Raw genomic sequence first — 13,199 nt, 5'->3', positions numbered from 1 at the left:
CACCCTCTTCCTTTTATGCGAGGTCATAAATCTTATAAAGTACCCTTTGTGTGGGGGACTGTGTGCACTTGTGTGTGTTTGCTTATGTGTGTGCATGCTGTCTGTGGACAGAAAATGAATGCTGTGTACATTTTACCACCCTTTTCTCCCGGGCCCTCTGTCAATAAAATGGAGCAGAGGGTGAGGTGCTGCGTAGGTGTGTGTGTGTTAGTGTGTGGGTATGTGAGAGTACCTGCGTGTGTGTGTGTGTGTGTGTGTGTGTGTGTGAGGTGTGTATCATCTGGAGCACCTTGTGACACAAATCATTTCTACTGTGACGCATAAACAAGAAACAGCACTGCCAAAAAAAAACAACAGAGCAGAGCAGAACACAGAGCAGTACTGGAGAAGAAAAGAAAATATTTGACCATCGTCCAACATAGCTTTCAACGTCTGTTTAAATCCTCTCATGTGTTTCCACTGACTTTATATGCAATCACAGCACTTTGTTTTATTTCCCACATTTAACCCTTTTCCTAATTTTGAATTCATCCAAAGTTTGGAGTGCCCCTAATGAAAGAGAATGGGATACCACTCATGACTGAAACACTTCATGAGAATCCAACAATGGAAGAGAAAGCTCATAAAAACACTGACAACAAGAGTGTTGAGAGGAATCCAGTTTAATGAGGATTACTACTTTATTCTGTTGCTGGTTTGTGAGGTAGTTATGGGTAGCCTGTGGTGCAACACACATTGTTGAAAAATCTGTTCGACTAGTTCCCACAAGCACATGCAATCAGAAAGGGGGTGGTCAGAGGGTGAGGGCAGGAGGAAAAGGAAGATGTGGGATGTGAATTGATTTCCTATGAACACGAGTGTTTATTTCTGTCTATGTGATGAGCTGCCATCTTGCCTTAGGTCTTTCTCTGCCTTCTCCATTCTGGGACACTATATTCCTTACGAGGATGAGTAACTTCTCTTTATCTGCACTGTCACGCCCATGCCTCCAGTGATGTTTAAATAAAAATACATATATATAGAATGAATGAAAGACTGGTAGTGCACTGTATAGTCAGTCATCATGTGTGTTTTTTTAATACAGATAATCACTTAAACAAAAAGTAAAACACCAAGGTACTACCAAAAGGACATTTCAACAAAGTCATGTTCCCTGCTATGTGTGGGTGAGAGCGCATGCAGTTGACATGATTTGTGATGTGAGACTGGGTATAATGTGTTTTCAGCGCTGCAGCTATTATAGTCATTCACACAGCTCTCTGAGTTTATGGTTTCTATGAGAGGAAGGGGACGAAGGGCGAAAGCAAACTAACAGCATGGGTGAGAGAAAAAAAATGGGGATTTTTTTTTTTTTTAGAAATTTAATGTTACAATTTTGAAGGCGTAGGTTTAACTACATATAGATTATCTGATGAGGGCTTTGTATTCAGGATAGTGGGTCTATTGTGTAGTGTTTTTTTTTGTTGTTGTTTTCTATTAACATAGCAAGTTGTTTTCTGTGACAGTTATTTTAGTAAGGAAAAAATGAAAATAGAAATTAGAAAATCAAATTGAAATTGTGCATTTGAAATGTATTTAAGAACCATTTTCCTCTCTCTGTAAGTCTGCTTGCAAATATGCTAGCAACCTGAATGTGTTGCCTTATTGTGAAGCATGATGCTAAGCCTTTATTAGCATGCTTCTGGTTTGCAATGTTGTGTAATTCTGTTTTTCCCCACTCTACTATCATCACTGTGGAATGTCTCTGTCTCTCTAAGGCTGGACAAACATGGACATAAGCATGTTTCATTGTGGGGGTTTTTGTGTTTGCTGTGTGCAGAAACTATTTCTGTGATTTTCTCACCTGGACCAAGGTAGGGATGGAATATCCTATTCTGCAGTCTAATTTTTACTAAGCCCTACTCCAGAGCAGGCAAAGTAGAAAGCGGTAATGCTGGCCCAAGTCTAGATTTAGGGTTAGTGTACTGCTAAGATTTTCATTTGTTAAAAATTTGACTGCAGATTTTCTAGTTTCACCGAATGAATATCTACAAGTGACATTATGGGTGACATGCTGAGCACTGGTAATGCAACACTCTCAGAGGGCTCACAGACTGCCTTGGCAACAGGAAGAAAGTGTGTTGCTATTTGTCTGACTTTGCGTAAATCGCCTGTTGGTGCATCAGTGTGTTTTTCCTCCTTCCATCAACTTGGTCCATGACATTGCACACTGCAGTTCTAATGGTTCATATGTGTACGATATGACCGTCCATATTTTCCATTATGTGTGAATATGTGTGTATGTGCATGACTCGCGAGCGTGCCCAGGGGTCAGTGTTGATGGGCTGTATATTTCCTCTGTTGACAGAGAGAGAGAATATTCACATGATTTATATTTTTGTTTTTCTTGCATTTTGCAAGAGAAAAAGAAGGAAAAACGGATAAAGATGAAGGCGGTCAGAATGATCAAGAGATTGATCTTTGTGTGAGTGTGTTCACATTTATGCACACAGGTGACTGTTTAGTATTTATGCCTGCAGTCAAACCTCTGCAGACTGATGTTGGAAAAAATTGCTGTTTGTATAAACAGATGGCTTCTATTGGCGGGCTCATCATCCGGACAGCTGGTTGGTGGCAATGTCAGTCAAAGTTCTCAGAGTGTTTTGCATTATATTGACACTGATGTGATTCAGCTGTGAGTGTGACTTCCGTCAAATTGTAAATAAGTCACCACTGACCATGGTTGCTCTCAAGATCCTGAATCCCACAGTGACCCTGAATTTACTCAGTTTTGGGGGTTCACTACCATATCTGCAGGGGATGAAAATTCTCCATATTCACCTTCTGTACAAGCTTATTTAACCCATTTGCATTTCTGTTTGTGTGTGGCAGCGTGGACAGGATCCAGCAGCTGAGAAGAGAATACCAGCAGGCAAGGAGAGAAGGAATGGTGCCGCCTTATGAGGAGCTAGACCCAAGACGTAGAGTGCATGAAAACGACACGCACAGGGTAAGCTCAGAGACACACACACACACACACACACACTTGCGCACACGCACACGCACACACACACTGACATTAGCTTGGGAAAAGCAAGTCCACGGACACGCAGGTCGCTCAAACAGACTTATAATTTCTTAATCAGAAGCCATCATTCTGTCCGTCATAAGGTTGTCCTTCTATGAGACAGTATGTGTATATGCACCGAGCATTTATGACGTTTCTTATTCCCCATCCCCTATCAAAATGATCCCTGCTTTTATTGCGTTTGTCAGGTGATCAAGTCCCTTTAGTCGTCAGTCTCAAGGTGCTGAATGTCTCCTGTAGGCATTTAGCTGATAGGACTGATCCCCACTTTTCACTGAGGACACAGACACAGAGGAGATAAGTAGAGGTTTTACTCACTTGTCACCTTGCAAGTACTGTTTTTCAAATCTCAGAATTATAATCATATCATCACAGATACGCTTCTGAGCTCAGACTGGCTGAGTCATGTTGGAAGAGGCTACAAAAAAATGTCCGTTATTACAGGTATATTTTTAATGTGCAAACAAGAAATCACCTCCCACACTCGTACCATTCGTCACCCTGCAGTGACTTTGTTTACTGTCTGTTGCTAAGCCAATGTAAAGGCTGCTATTATAAATGTGTTTGTGGGTATCAGATTTTATTTTCATAATTGTGGCTGTGCCATTATTTTGCTATATCTCTTTGTCAATCAAACGCTGACAATATGTTCCTCCTACTTGCTGCCTGTGTTTTCAGTGCTAATGTCAAAAGTATGTTTCTAAGCCTAAAGTATAAACTGTATAAGTTTGTATGGGTCACATTGTTAATAGGGCAGGTGCACAGCAAAACCTGTCAAATGTTAACAGCTCAGTGCCAGACTAGTGATTTATCTAGTTTTTTGTGGCTCTGCTAAACAGTCTGTACAACTGTTGACTTCTTCAGACACTGTTTATTTATGCAACACTCTTATTTGTCATTTAACGTTTAAACATGGGTGAAACAACCCTCTGAAACTGAGGGTTGACATCATGGAAATTCTAGAATATTTATTAGTTATTGTCAGTGAATATTAAACCTCTGTGGGGAGTCATTGTGGTGCAGGCGACTTCAGGCTCCTTATTTGGACTATTTGGACCTTTTATTGTTTTTCCCTTTTAGAAACCACCCAGTTAACAGAAACAAATCTCAATCAGAGCTCTCTCAGGGACGCAGTAAAGGTATCACTGAGTACAGTTTGTCTTTCCAGAACACACACAGCGCTTGGTCTCTTTAAGTCTCACTTCAAAACCCACTTTATTACTGTAAAGCCAGGTGCCTCCTGAGTTTCACCTCGCTTCTTCTTGTCACACTGACATTTAAGCTTCCATGGCTCTTTGAGGAAAAAATAAAATCGCCCTGAGCAACCGAAATGAGTCTCCGCGATGGAGCTAAAATTAATCTGCTATGACAAATGGACAGGTTTATTGCAGCACATCACAGTTTAACCACCGCACCATGATCTTCAGTGAGAGTCAGAGGCTTCACTTCTTTGTACCAGGATGCTGTCAGACCTCATCATGGTATACTTAAAAGAGAAGTAACATAAATGTTTGTGTTCTTTGTGAGAAATGGAAAAAATTATTTTTACATCTAAAGTGCGATTTGTCTACACAATGTTAGCAAGGCCCTCAGGGTTTTTACACGCTGAGGAGCAGAGCTGGGCTCTGTGTGTGTGTGTGTGTGCGCCCCCCCATTATCGTGGATTACTAAGAGTTACAATACGCCAGGCTATGAGTCCTCAGTGTTGTGTAAGAAAAAAGCATTGTGTGCTTGTACATCAAGAAGTACAGTTAGTATAGTAGAAGTCAGCACTACATACTGTACCAATAAATCTGTGACTGTGGTGGAGAGACGCACACAGAGCAAGGTGCAGGTCATCCTCGGGAATTGCAGCCACCCTTTCCACAACATCATGGCAGAACGGAGAAGCAGCCGCAGTGATCGCCTTATTTCCTTGCATTGCAGGACTGAACATTTCAGGAGATCCTTCATCCCCACACTATGTCAATTTAGTATTAGCAGGTATAGTCAGCATCATGCTATCACTCACTGCAGGCATTAGTGTGTCATGCCCTGTTTTCACCAAGCAGTGCAGTTCAGTTTGGTTCGGTTCAGTGCACATTAGAATGGTTATTTTTTGTTTCCCTTGTAAAAAGTTGTGGATGGTACCACTAGAACTGTTCCTTTCCATCCCCATTTTCCATCACTCCTCTGTTAGGTTACCTAGGACCAAACCGGTACCAAAAGGTGGACCTAGAAAACTGGTTAATAGAGAGTCGACACTGTTGCTAAGGGCTGAGTTGTGGCTGGTTTTGGTTTTGTTATATAACCATTGCTCATACTGTGACACATTTTACATACATTAGTGAACTATAACTATAAAATGAAAGGATGTTTCGCTGCCTCTTCGTCTTTAAGAGTTAACAGTTAGCAACTGGGAAGGAAAGTACTTCAATTCCCTTGGCAGATTGCCGGTTCTTTTAAGTTTGAATGTTTTCTTGTATGTTACTCAATGAGTTGACAACGTGAATCCATCATCGCACCTTAAATTTCAATATGACAACTTTAATCATTGCATTTGTTTTTCTCGTCTCTCCTGAGTGACATGTAGAAATGATTGAATCTTCAAGCATGTTATGTGAACTGCATATTTTCTAATCCTTACTTGGAAGAAGTAAATGTGGCGGCTTGTCGTTGGGGTGCGCTCCAGCAGCATTAAATCCCTGCTGTCGCCTGAGAAGCCCGCTATTTTTAAATATCCCATCGAGAGTCTTCAACTCCAGCCTGTTCTTTTTTTTGTTCTGAAAATGTTGCGTGCAACCCCGTTCTGTGGACGATAAACACGATGCAGACTTCCCTGTGCATCACCGGTGAAGAGGAAATACAGCTGGACGGAACAATGAGTAACAACAACCTCTCCTACCATTAAGACTACTGTATGCAGTAGCAACACTATATACATGTTTATTGGGGTTATTTTTGGTTATAAAGGTACTATACTAAAACGCAAATTTGTCAAACATTTTCTGCTTCTAGCATGTTTTGCTTTTCTGTGAGTTATATGATACTAAAACAAATATATTTGGGTTTTAGCTTACTGAAGTAGCAATTTAACGGCTCTCCCTCTTTTTCCATGGTATTGTGGTGGTACTTTTCACTACCTTGTGACATTTCATAGATCAAATGAATGATCAAGGAAATAATCAGCGGATTAAGTGATAATGAAAGTCATCATAAGTTGCAGCCCCCTCAGCAGTTTACTTAACTTCATATTGTGCTGAAGTGGCACGAGTATGATGTGGTTCATGATGAGGTTTATGTGACAAAATACTGAACTCAACATTAAATGATTCAGATGTAGGGCCTTTGTCATTGTATCCACACAGTGCGCTTGGCCCACTTTAATTCAGATCTTAAAGTCATTTGGTTTGTGACCAGCCAGGGGCAATCTCCTTTCCCCTGCGATCGATAGCCACACATTACACCGTTCTCTGGCTCCAAATGAGAAAACTTTGTTGTTGTTTATAAAGCTGAGAGGGAGAGCAATTAGCATGCTTCAGAGGTGGAAATTAAGTTTGAAGTTTGAAAGTTAAAAAAAGGAAAAGGAGGGGGGAAAAAATCAAAAGAAAAACAGACCAGTAGCAGTTGCCACAGTGCCTAACAAGCCCCTCTCATTAAGGATGATGCATTTATTAATTAAAGCAGAGGTGATTATTTACCTGACTGGCTTTCTGTGGGAAGTGTAGAGGGAGAAGTAATGGTTATGGAGGTAAGCCGACGGCAAACTAATTCAATTTTACTTTTATTGGTTTGTTTGTTTCTCCTTAGGACGTTTTTATTTTTTGTATAGGATTTGCTGAATGACTATGAAAAGTAAAAGCAATAGAAACTTAAGTCTAGTGAGAGAGTGAGACAAAAAAGAAAAAGGGAGAGAGAAAGTTCCTCATGCAATGTTGCCACAGTATACTGAGTGTGTTTTTTCCCCCATGGCTCCATTACCATCTCATTGATTCATGGTTATGGGTTAGCTGTCTCTGCTAGCAAAATTATGTTTGCCTAAAAACAATTATCAAACAACAAAAGCCACACCACAAGTTTGTATCCAAGTGAGTGCATTGTGTGCTTGTGGGTGGGTGTGTGTATTTTGGAAGACAACAACAGACTTTCTCCCTAAGGAGAGGGGAACTAAATCAACAGGGCGCTGTTGCTGTTGTCACATATGCAGCACACACATCCACACACAGTTCTACACAGAGGGTATGGAAGCCAATTGTTATAGTGGGCGGTGTGACACAGCCTTTATTATAAGATTTAATTATAATGAAAAGCTTTCATCTAATTTTTTCCTGTACTTTGGGCTTTTAATATGTGTATTCATTTACAGTTTGTCATCGAATTACCAATGGCAATTTGTAGTGTGATGCAAAATGAAAAGGCATGGAAGCCTCAGATAAGAACAAACTGAGGTAGTGCAGGGTTTCTCCCAAAGAAGTTGTTAGTCCTGATAGCAAGTATCTTTTGACAGGGGATGGTGGTCAGGCACCAGGCGGCAGCCAAGTGTCTTTTTCTGCATCCCATTTATCTCGGAAGTCAGAGGTCTGAGCTGGGAATGACATCACATCTGAGTTGACTGCATTCCAGTACAACAAGTCTAAAACCAGAATGCAGATAGCAATACCAGTTATAGCCAAGTTAGCCATTGTTGTCAATACTAGCTTGTAACAAGGCATTGCACCATATTTTGCACGTACAAACACCACAGCGTCTCCAGATATAAGTTGCACAGTATTGTGTGTATGACTGTTTAATGACACAGAAGTGCTAATAAACAACATACTGCTACAGCTTTCATTACTGTTAATACATTGAGCAGCCTCTTGGATCTTGAGGCTAGGGTTGGTGAGGTTGCTCCAACTTTCTGAGTCAAAAATCCAACTTCAGGGGGTGTTCCTGTTGAAATTTCAGACAGGGAACTTGAAAAGGTTGACTTTCTAGTGCAAATCGAATGCATCAGTCTTTAATCAGGCCTGGCACAGGCCAGCAACAGCATTAATGATGCGTTTCATTTACCTGAGCTGCGAATGCAATCACATCTGTTGACCGTTTTCCAGCAGTCGGAAACCCAAGACAACAAATACTACGCCATACTGTAGATTGCGCATACAAACACTGTAGCAACATGTCCACAGATAGAGGTTGGACAGAGCTTGGAAAATCCAACTTCTCAGTGCAAATGGAACACATCATAAGATAGGGCCCTGCAGTTTCTGTGATAATATGATATATTTCGGGTTGACCATTTATTCGGGTTTCCACCAAGCAACTTGGTGTTTCCCTCTGCATGAAGTAACATTTACATCATTGATACTTGGTTGTTCTTGCACTAATGCCATTACCAAAGACTCATTGACAACATTGTTGACTCGGTGAAGCCACGCAGTCTCTTCCTCATCACCATCACCTCCAGTATTTAGTTGTCTGAAAAAAATTGCCCAAGGTTTTATGGCTTTTATTTTTTTCTCCTTGACATTATCCCTAAATATCACCAAGGAAGTATCAGTTACTGACAATTTCTAGCTAGCTAAGTTTGCTAATTGGTATTACCTTGTTGAAAGTGTGAGGGTAAAGAGCACTGATCTCAGACCTGCTGTTTTCCTGTAGTGCATTTACCAACCATTTACCTTCCAATCATTATATTCATATGTTTCTAACAAAACCGTTCTAGCTTAAAAAACATCTTAAAAATATATTTTAAAAAACATGCTTAGGCCTGGCAGGGGGGTTAACTCAGGCTGAGGCCACTAAGCTTGCAATACACTGGTGGAAACCCTGTAGTGCTAATGTCTGCAGCCCTTCATTTCATCTCTTAAAATGTGTTTATCCTGTGAAGGGTTTTCTAGGCCAGCGCTCCTTTTTGCACCTGTTTTCTTTATTCTTCATGTTACAAAGGTGCACACCTGAGGCTTTTTAGTACAGCCACAGTTTGACTGAGTAGTCACCGGAGCAGTTGGAGATTACATGCTTTGCTCAAGGGTGTCTTGATGGTCTTTGCTGGGAGGAATTCACTTTTGTATCCAGATTTGTCTTTGTAAGTGTGGGGATACAAACTTCACCTTCTGCTTCTTTGATGTTAAGAATGTCTTTTATTTGTATGTTTAGGACGAGAACGCAGCTGTCTCACACAGGGCAGGGAACATTGTAGAGTGTTAATGAAACAATCACAAGCTGCTGATTATATTAACATGTTACAGTGACCTGTATTCTTACATTTGGTAACATTCTGATTTTAAAAAGAGTTGGAAAGAGGGTGCAGCTTTCTGTCTATGGAGTCAAAGGCTTGGACAGCATTAGATACAGACTACTTATCTCCATTATGTCTCTGTGTTTTTTCTGTCCACTCTCTGAACGTGTCCCTTTCATAGTGCACCTGAAAATAGCTGAGCACATATCCAAGTAAGAAAAGCCTTTTAGCTGTCTAAGTCCCAGTTAAAACCACCCCCACAAGTATTGGCAAACAAGAACAAATGTGTCAGCTTTTCAGGCGGATGAAAGTGTTTTATTCCAGTTCTGGCCAATAGGAGTCAAAGTTAGGACAAGACAATGATTCATCTGTTTATCTGTCTCTATAATTCACGCACTTATCTTTGTCTTCCTGTCCGTGTCCTTCGTCTAATTCCTGTTATTTTAAAAAATCGCTCATGTTTACTGCTTGAAAGCTAAAGCTAAGTGGTGGTGGTGTCAACAGACCATGAAGCTAATGTTCAAATTTCTTCTGTAGTCTTGCATTTGAGTTAGCCATGGAAAAACTGCACCTAAGTGTTTGCCCATTTTTTTAGCTGCCCTGCAGATTTTTTGTTATAGGGCTGATATCACCATGTCTTTAAGAATTTTTTTGCTAGCACAAGAAGCTATTTTCTGCATGCACTTTCCTTTAAGTTATTATAGTGCTCTGTGTCAACTGGAAAAAAGGGAAACTCCTATCTTTCTCCATCCTTGAGGAGTTGTGATTAAGACATTTTGTCACCCACGTATCTGCATTCCTCTTTCCCATATCTGTTATTGTTTTACTTTGAGTCCTTGCCTTCTTTCCTTCTCTATCAGCTGCCTCTTCATCCCCTGTGCTTTCTGAGCGCTTAGCATTTCACATGTGCACCTCGACTATAACACGCACATACACAAATATTTGTGTGTTAAAACGTTTATCTTACAGTCCCAATGTCATTGGAAGACAGTTGTTTGTCATGTGCTTCCTGAAAATGCTTGTCAAATACTGATGCCCCTTTATGCAAAGGGATACTTTCCTCACATTCTCTGCTACTCTCTTCAGGTTTTTGGAAGTGTGTCTAGTGTGTTCCCCATTTGAAAACTGAAGGGTCCACAGTTCCACTATGGCATTAAAAATTAAAAGCCTTGACAGCACTTATAATGTGTGTGTTGAATCCGTGTTTTTATTCTGGAATTCAGAGTCAGACTTATTTAGCTCTCCTCTGATGACAGCTCTGTCTCTCTTGTCACTTGGTATGGTTGACTTGTAGTTGCATTTTGATGTCATGTTTGTTTTACTGTCTTGACCAACTCTCCATTGGTAAATGGCTTACAACAAATGAGCCTCTTGCTTTATTCTTGTCTGTGGGTTTGGTTAAAAGCAGCTGCTAGGGCTTCAGCTTCAGCTTCAGCTTACTGACTTTGCTGGAATGCGAAGGGGGTAGTCCGCTTTGAGTTGTGGTTGGTTCATGGTGTAATAGGGTTTGAGCAGCAGATTGGTGACCAGTGTTTGGCGTGTTTCTCATTACTCGTTACTCTTTTCAAAAGTAATAACACTTTATTACTCCCTGCCAACAGTAATTTGTTGCACTACTCATATTACTCTTCCATTACACCACACAAAATTGGTAATTGCATCCTTTCTCCTCAAAATTCAGACTTCTCATGTGCACCTCCATATGAATATTGGGGTAATCACCGGTAAGTATGGCTAAGGCTAGATAGCTTGCAAATGTTTTGTTGTTGTTGTTGTTTTTTTCCTGGGGTCTTCTGTTGCCTGTGACCAGTATTTTTCCAAAGATCTGTCCAAAAAATGGAAAGTCAATCGTGGAGCATCATTTTATCCACCACATACCCATCCACAAATTTCATTAGTTCTTCGTAGCCTGTAGCTGTCCATGATTTAAATCCAGTTTAGGGCTACAGTCAACCTCCAAGGCCAAGGAGGGCTTGCCTTTGGTGGTGTTTATTTCCTGGAGCTCCATGTTGTTGTGCTGTCATAGTAGGTGTTTCAGACCAGATTTTTGAGGGCATGCTTTTCACAGTGGAAAGAGTTTTAGTACCACTACCTGCAGAAACAGCATTGTTGTCATCTTTCCTCCCAACAAAATCAAAGTAATGGCAATATTTCCAGCCACTAAGGTGCGCGTCTCCATCGTCCAAACTAGCATGCTGATTTGTGACGTGCATGCACAGTACGACAATTACAAAAATGAATCCACTGATGTGATTGTCATATTTCAAGTCAGCAGTGATGTCATGACAAAAGTTACATTGTAACCAGTTATTTGGTTTTTGGGTTAACTGCAACTGTGTAAAATATACTTTACATGCTCATATAGTTGTATCAATTAGGGTTGGTTCTCTTGTAAATTACGCTGATAGACTAGAATGTGCCCAGGTCATTAAAAATTGCCTAGAAAAAAAATCTTTGTGACAGGGTAATTAGTGTGGGATACTGGTGAATATTTTTTACTGTATTTTTATCCATATAATTCTGCATCAACATGCCCAACTCCATTTTGTTTAGCTTGATGGCTAATCCTCAAAAGCAAAAATCTAAATCATTAACAGGACAGCACTTAAATGAAGTAAATTATTATAATGCTAGATGACATAATGAAATGTAATGGATGTATTTACTATATGCAGCACATCTGCGTTGTACTTAATATGCCAGTCTGCATACTGCAGAATGACGTCTGCTTTAAGAACAAGTGCGTAAATAAGGCAATTGGCAACAGTTGACTATTTATTTATGTCATCCAACTGTTTTTTATCCACTCATGCAGTTCAGCATTAGGTGGTCTGGAGCCAGTCCCAGCATACACTGGGAGAGAGGGGAGGTATAGCGGGGCCATGTTGCCAGTTTAGGGCTAACACATACTTAGACAGAGCAATGCATTCACTGTCATGTTCTTACCTAATTTCCATTTGATCTAATCTTTGGACTGTGGGGAAAAAAAACACACACAGCGACAGGGAAAACATGCAAAGTCCAAGTCTCAGAATTGGGATTTGTGGGCTTGGAAAAATAAAAAGTTACTGTTTCCCCATCTGATCCTGATACTGTGTGTGTGTTGCCAGCTGTTCCCTGTAGTCCTCTTTTTTTTCCCAGTCAATATAAAGTTCTCTAACGTCTAATAGAGCTTTGAAATCACTCTGAACAGGTTCCAACCAGACAGTCAGAAGTTTTTCATTTACTAATTTGATATTCCATTTCTCCATCGCTCACATAAAAACAGGCACGCAAGCACACATGCAGTGCTTGTGCAAAGTAATAAGTTTAGAGCCTGGCGATAAGTCAAGTCCCTCAGTCATGCTCCTGTCCAAAACAATGACTTATTTGAATAAACATAAACAAACTACTGTCATGTTGGTGTCCAACACTATATTTCTAGGTTATTTGTGTTTCAGATCTTCCACAAAACCAGTAAGTTCACTGTTTTGTTATGAAATCATGTACCAAGAATTTAGTAGAGATGACAGAAGAACTTCATTGTGGTCTAAAACTACAATTGTTACACCAAAATTGTTTGTGTAAGAAATTTTGTCAGCCTTTCAGTCAAGCATAGCAACAACCTTTTTGGAATATGTATGAATGGTAGATAAATGGCTGGATTTGACCTTTGTACATTTTACAGTATGTACCTTTGTGATTGTTACTGATACAGAAGTTATCCATGCCTCCATAATCTTTTATTGACTCTCTCTTGTTTATTGTGTTGCACCTAAAGGATGGAATTGCTATTGTCAGTAGCAGTCCTTTTTTTTTATTTGCCTTCCTCTAAAGATAATCATGGGCAGGCAACATTTATAAGCAGGGGGCACTATTGCCTTCAACAAGTCTAGTGAAACATCTGGAGTGAATTCAGTTTGGTTGTTATTGGCAGTGAAGATCAAAAAT

General features: G+C 40.2%; 1 protein-coding gene across 5 annotated transcripts in view; it reads left to right on the top strand.

Moving 5' to 3' along the window:
- LOC125899761 (partitioning defective 3 homolog B-like) overlaps positions 1-13,199 on the top strand; it is a 265,237-nt gene that overhangs the window by 189,971 nt on the left and 62,067 nt on the right. For all 5 annotated transcript variants that reach the window (XM_049594278.1, XM_049594276.1, XM_049594275.1 and 2 more), the window contains one exon: positions 2,872-2,989. In XM_049594278.1, the coding sequence (XP_049450235.1) occupies positions 2,872-2,989 (118 nt within the window). The remainder of the gene's footprint in view (positions 1-2,871; positions 2,990-13,199) is intronic.

The sequence above is a fragment of the Epinephelus fuscoguttatus genome, linkage group LG13, assembly GCF_011397635.1.
Source record: "Epinephelus fuscoguttatus linkage group LG13, E.fuscoguttatus.final_Chr_v1".
Taxonomy (NCBI): domain Eukaryota; kingdom Metazoa; phylum Chordata; class Actinopteri; order Perciformes; family Serranidae; genus Epinephelus; species Epinephelus fuscoguttatus.
The sequence above is the reverse complement of the archived record's forward strand: the minus strand, read 5'-3'. Positions and strand labels throughout refer to the sequence as shown.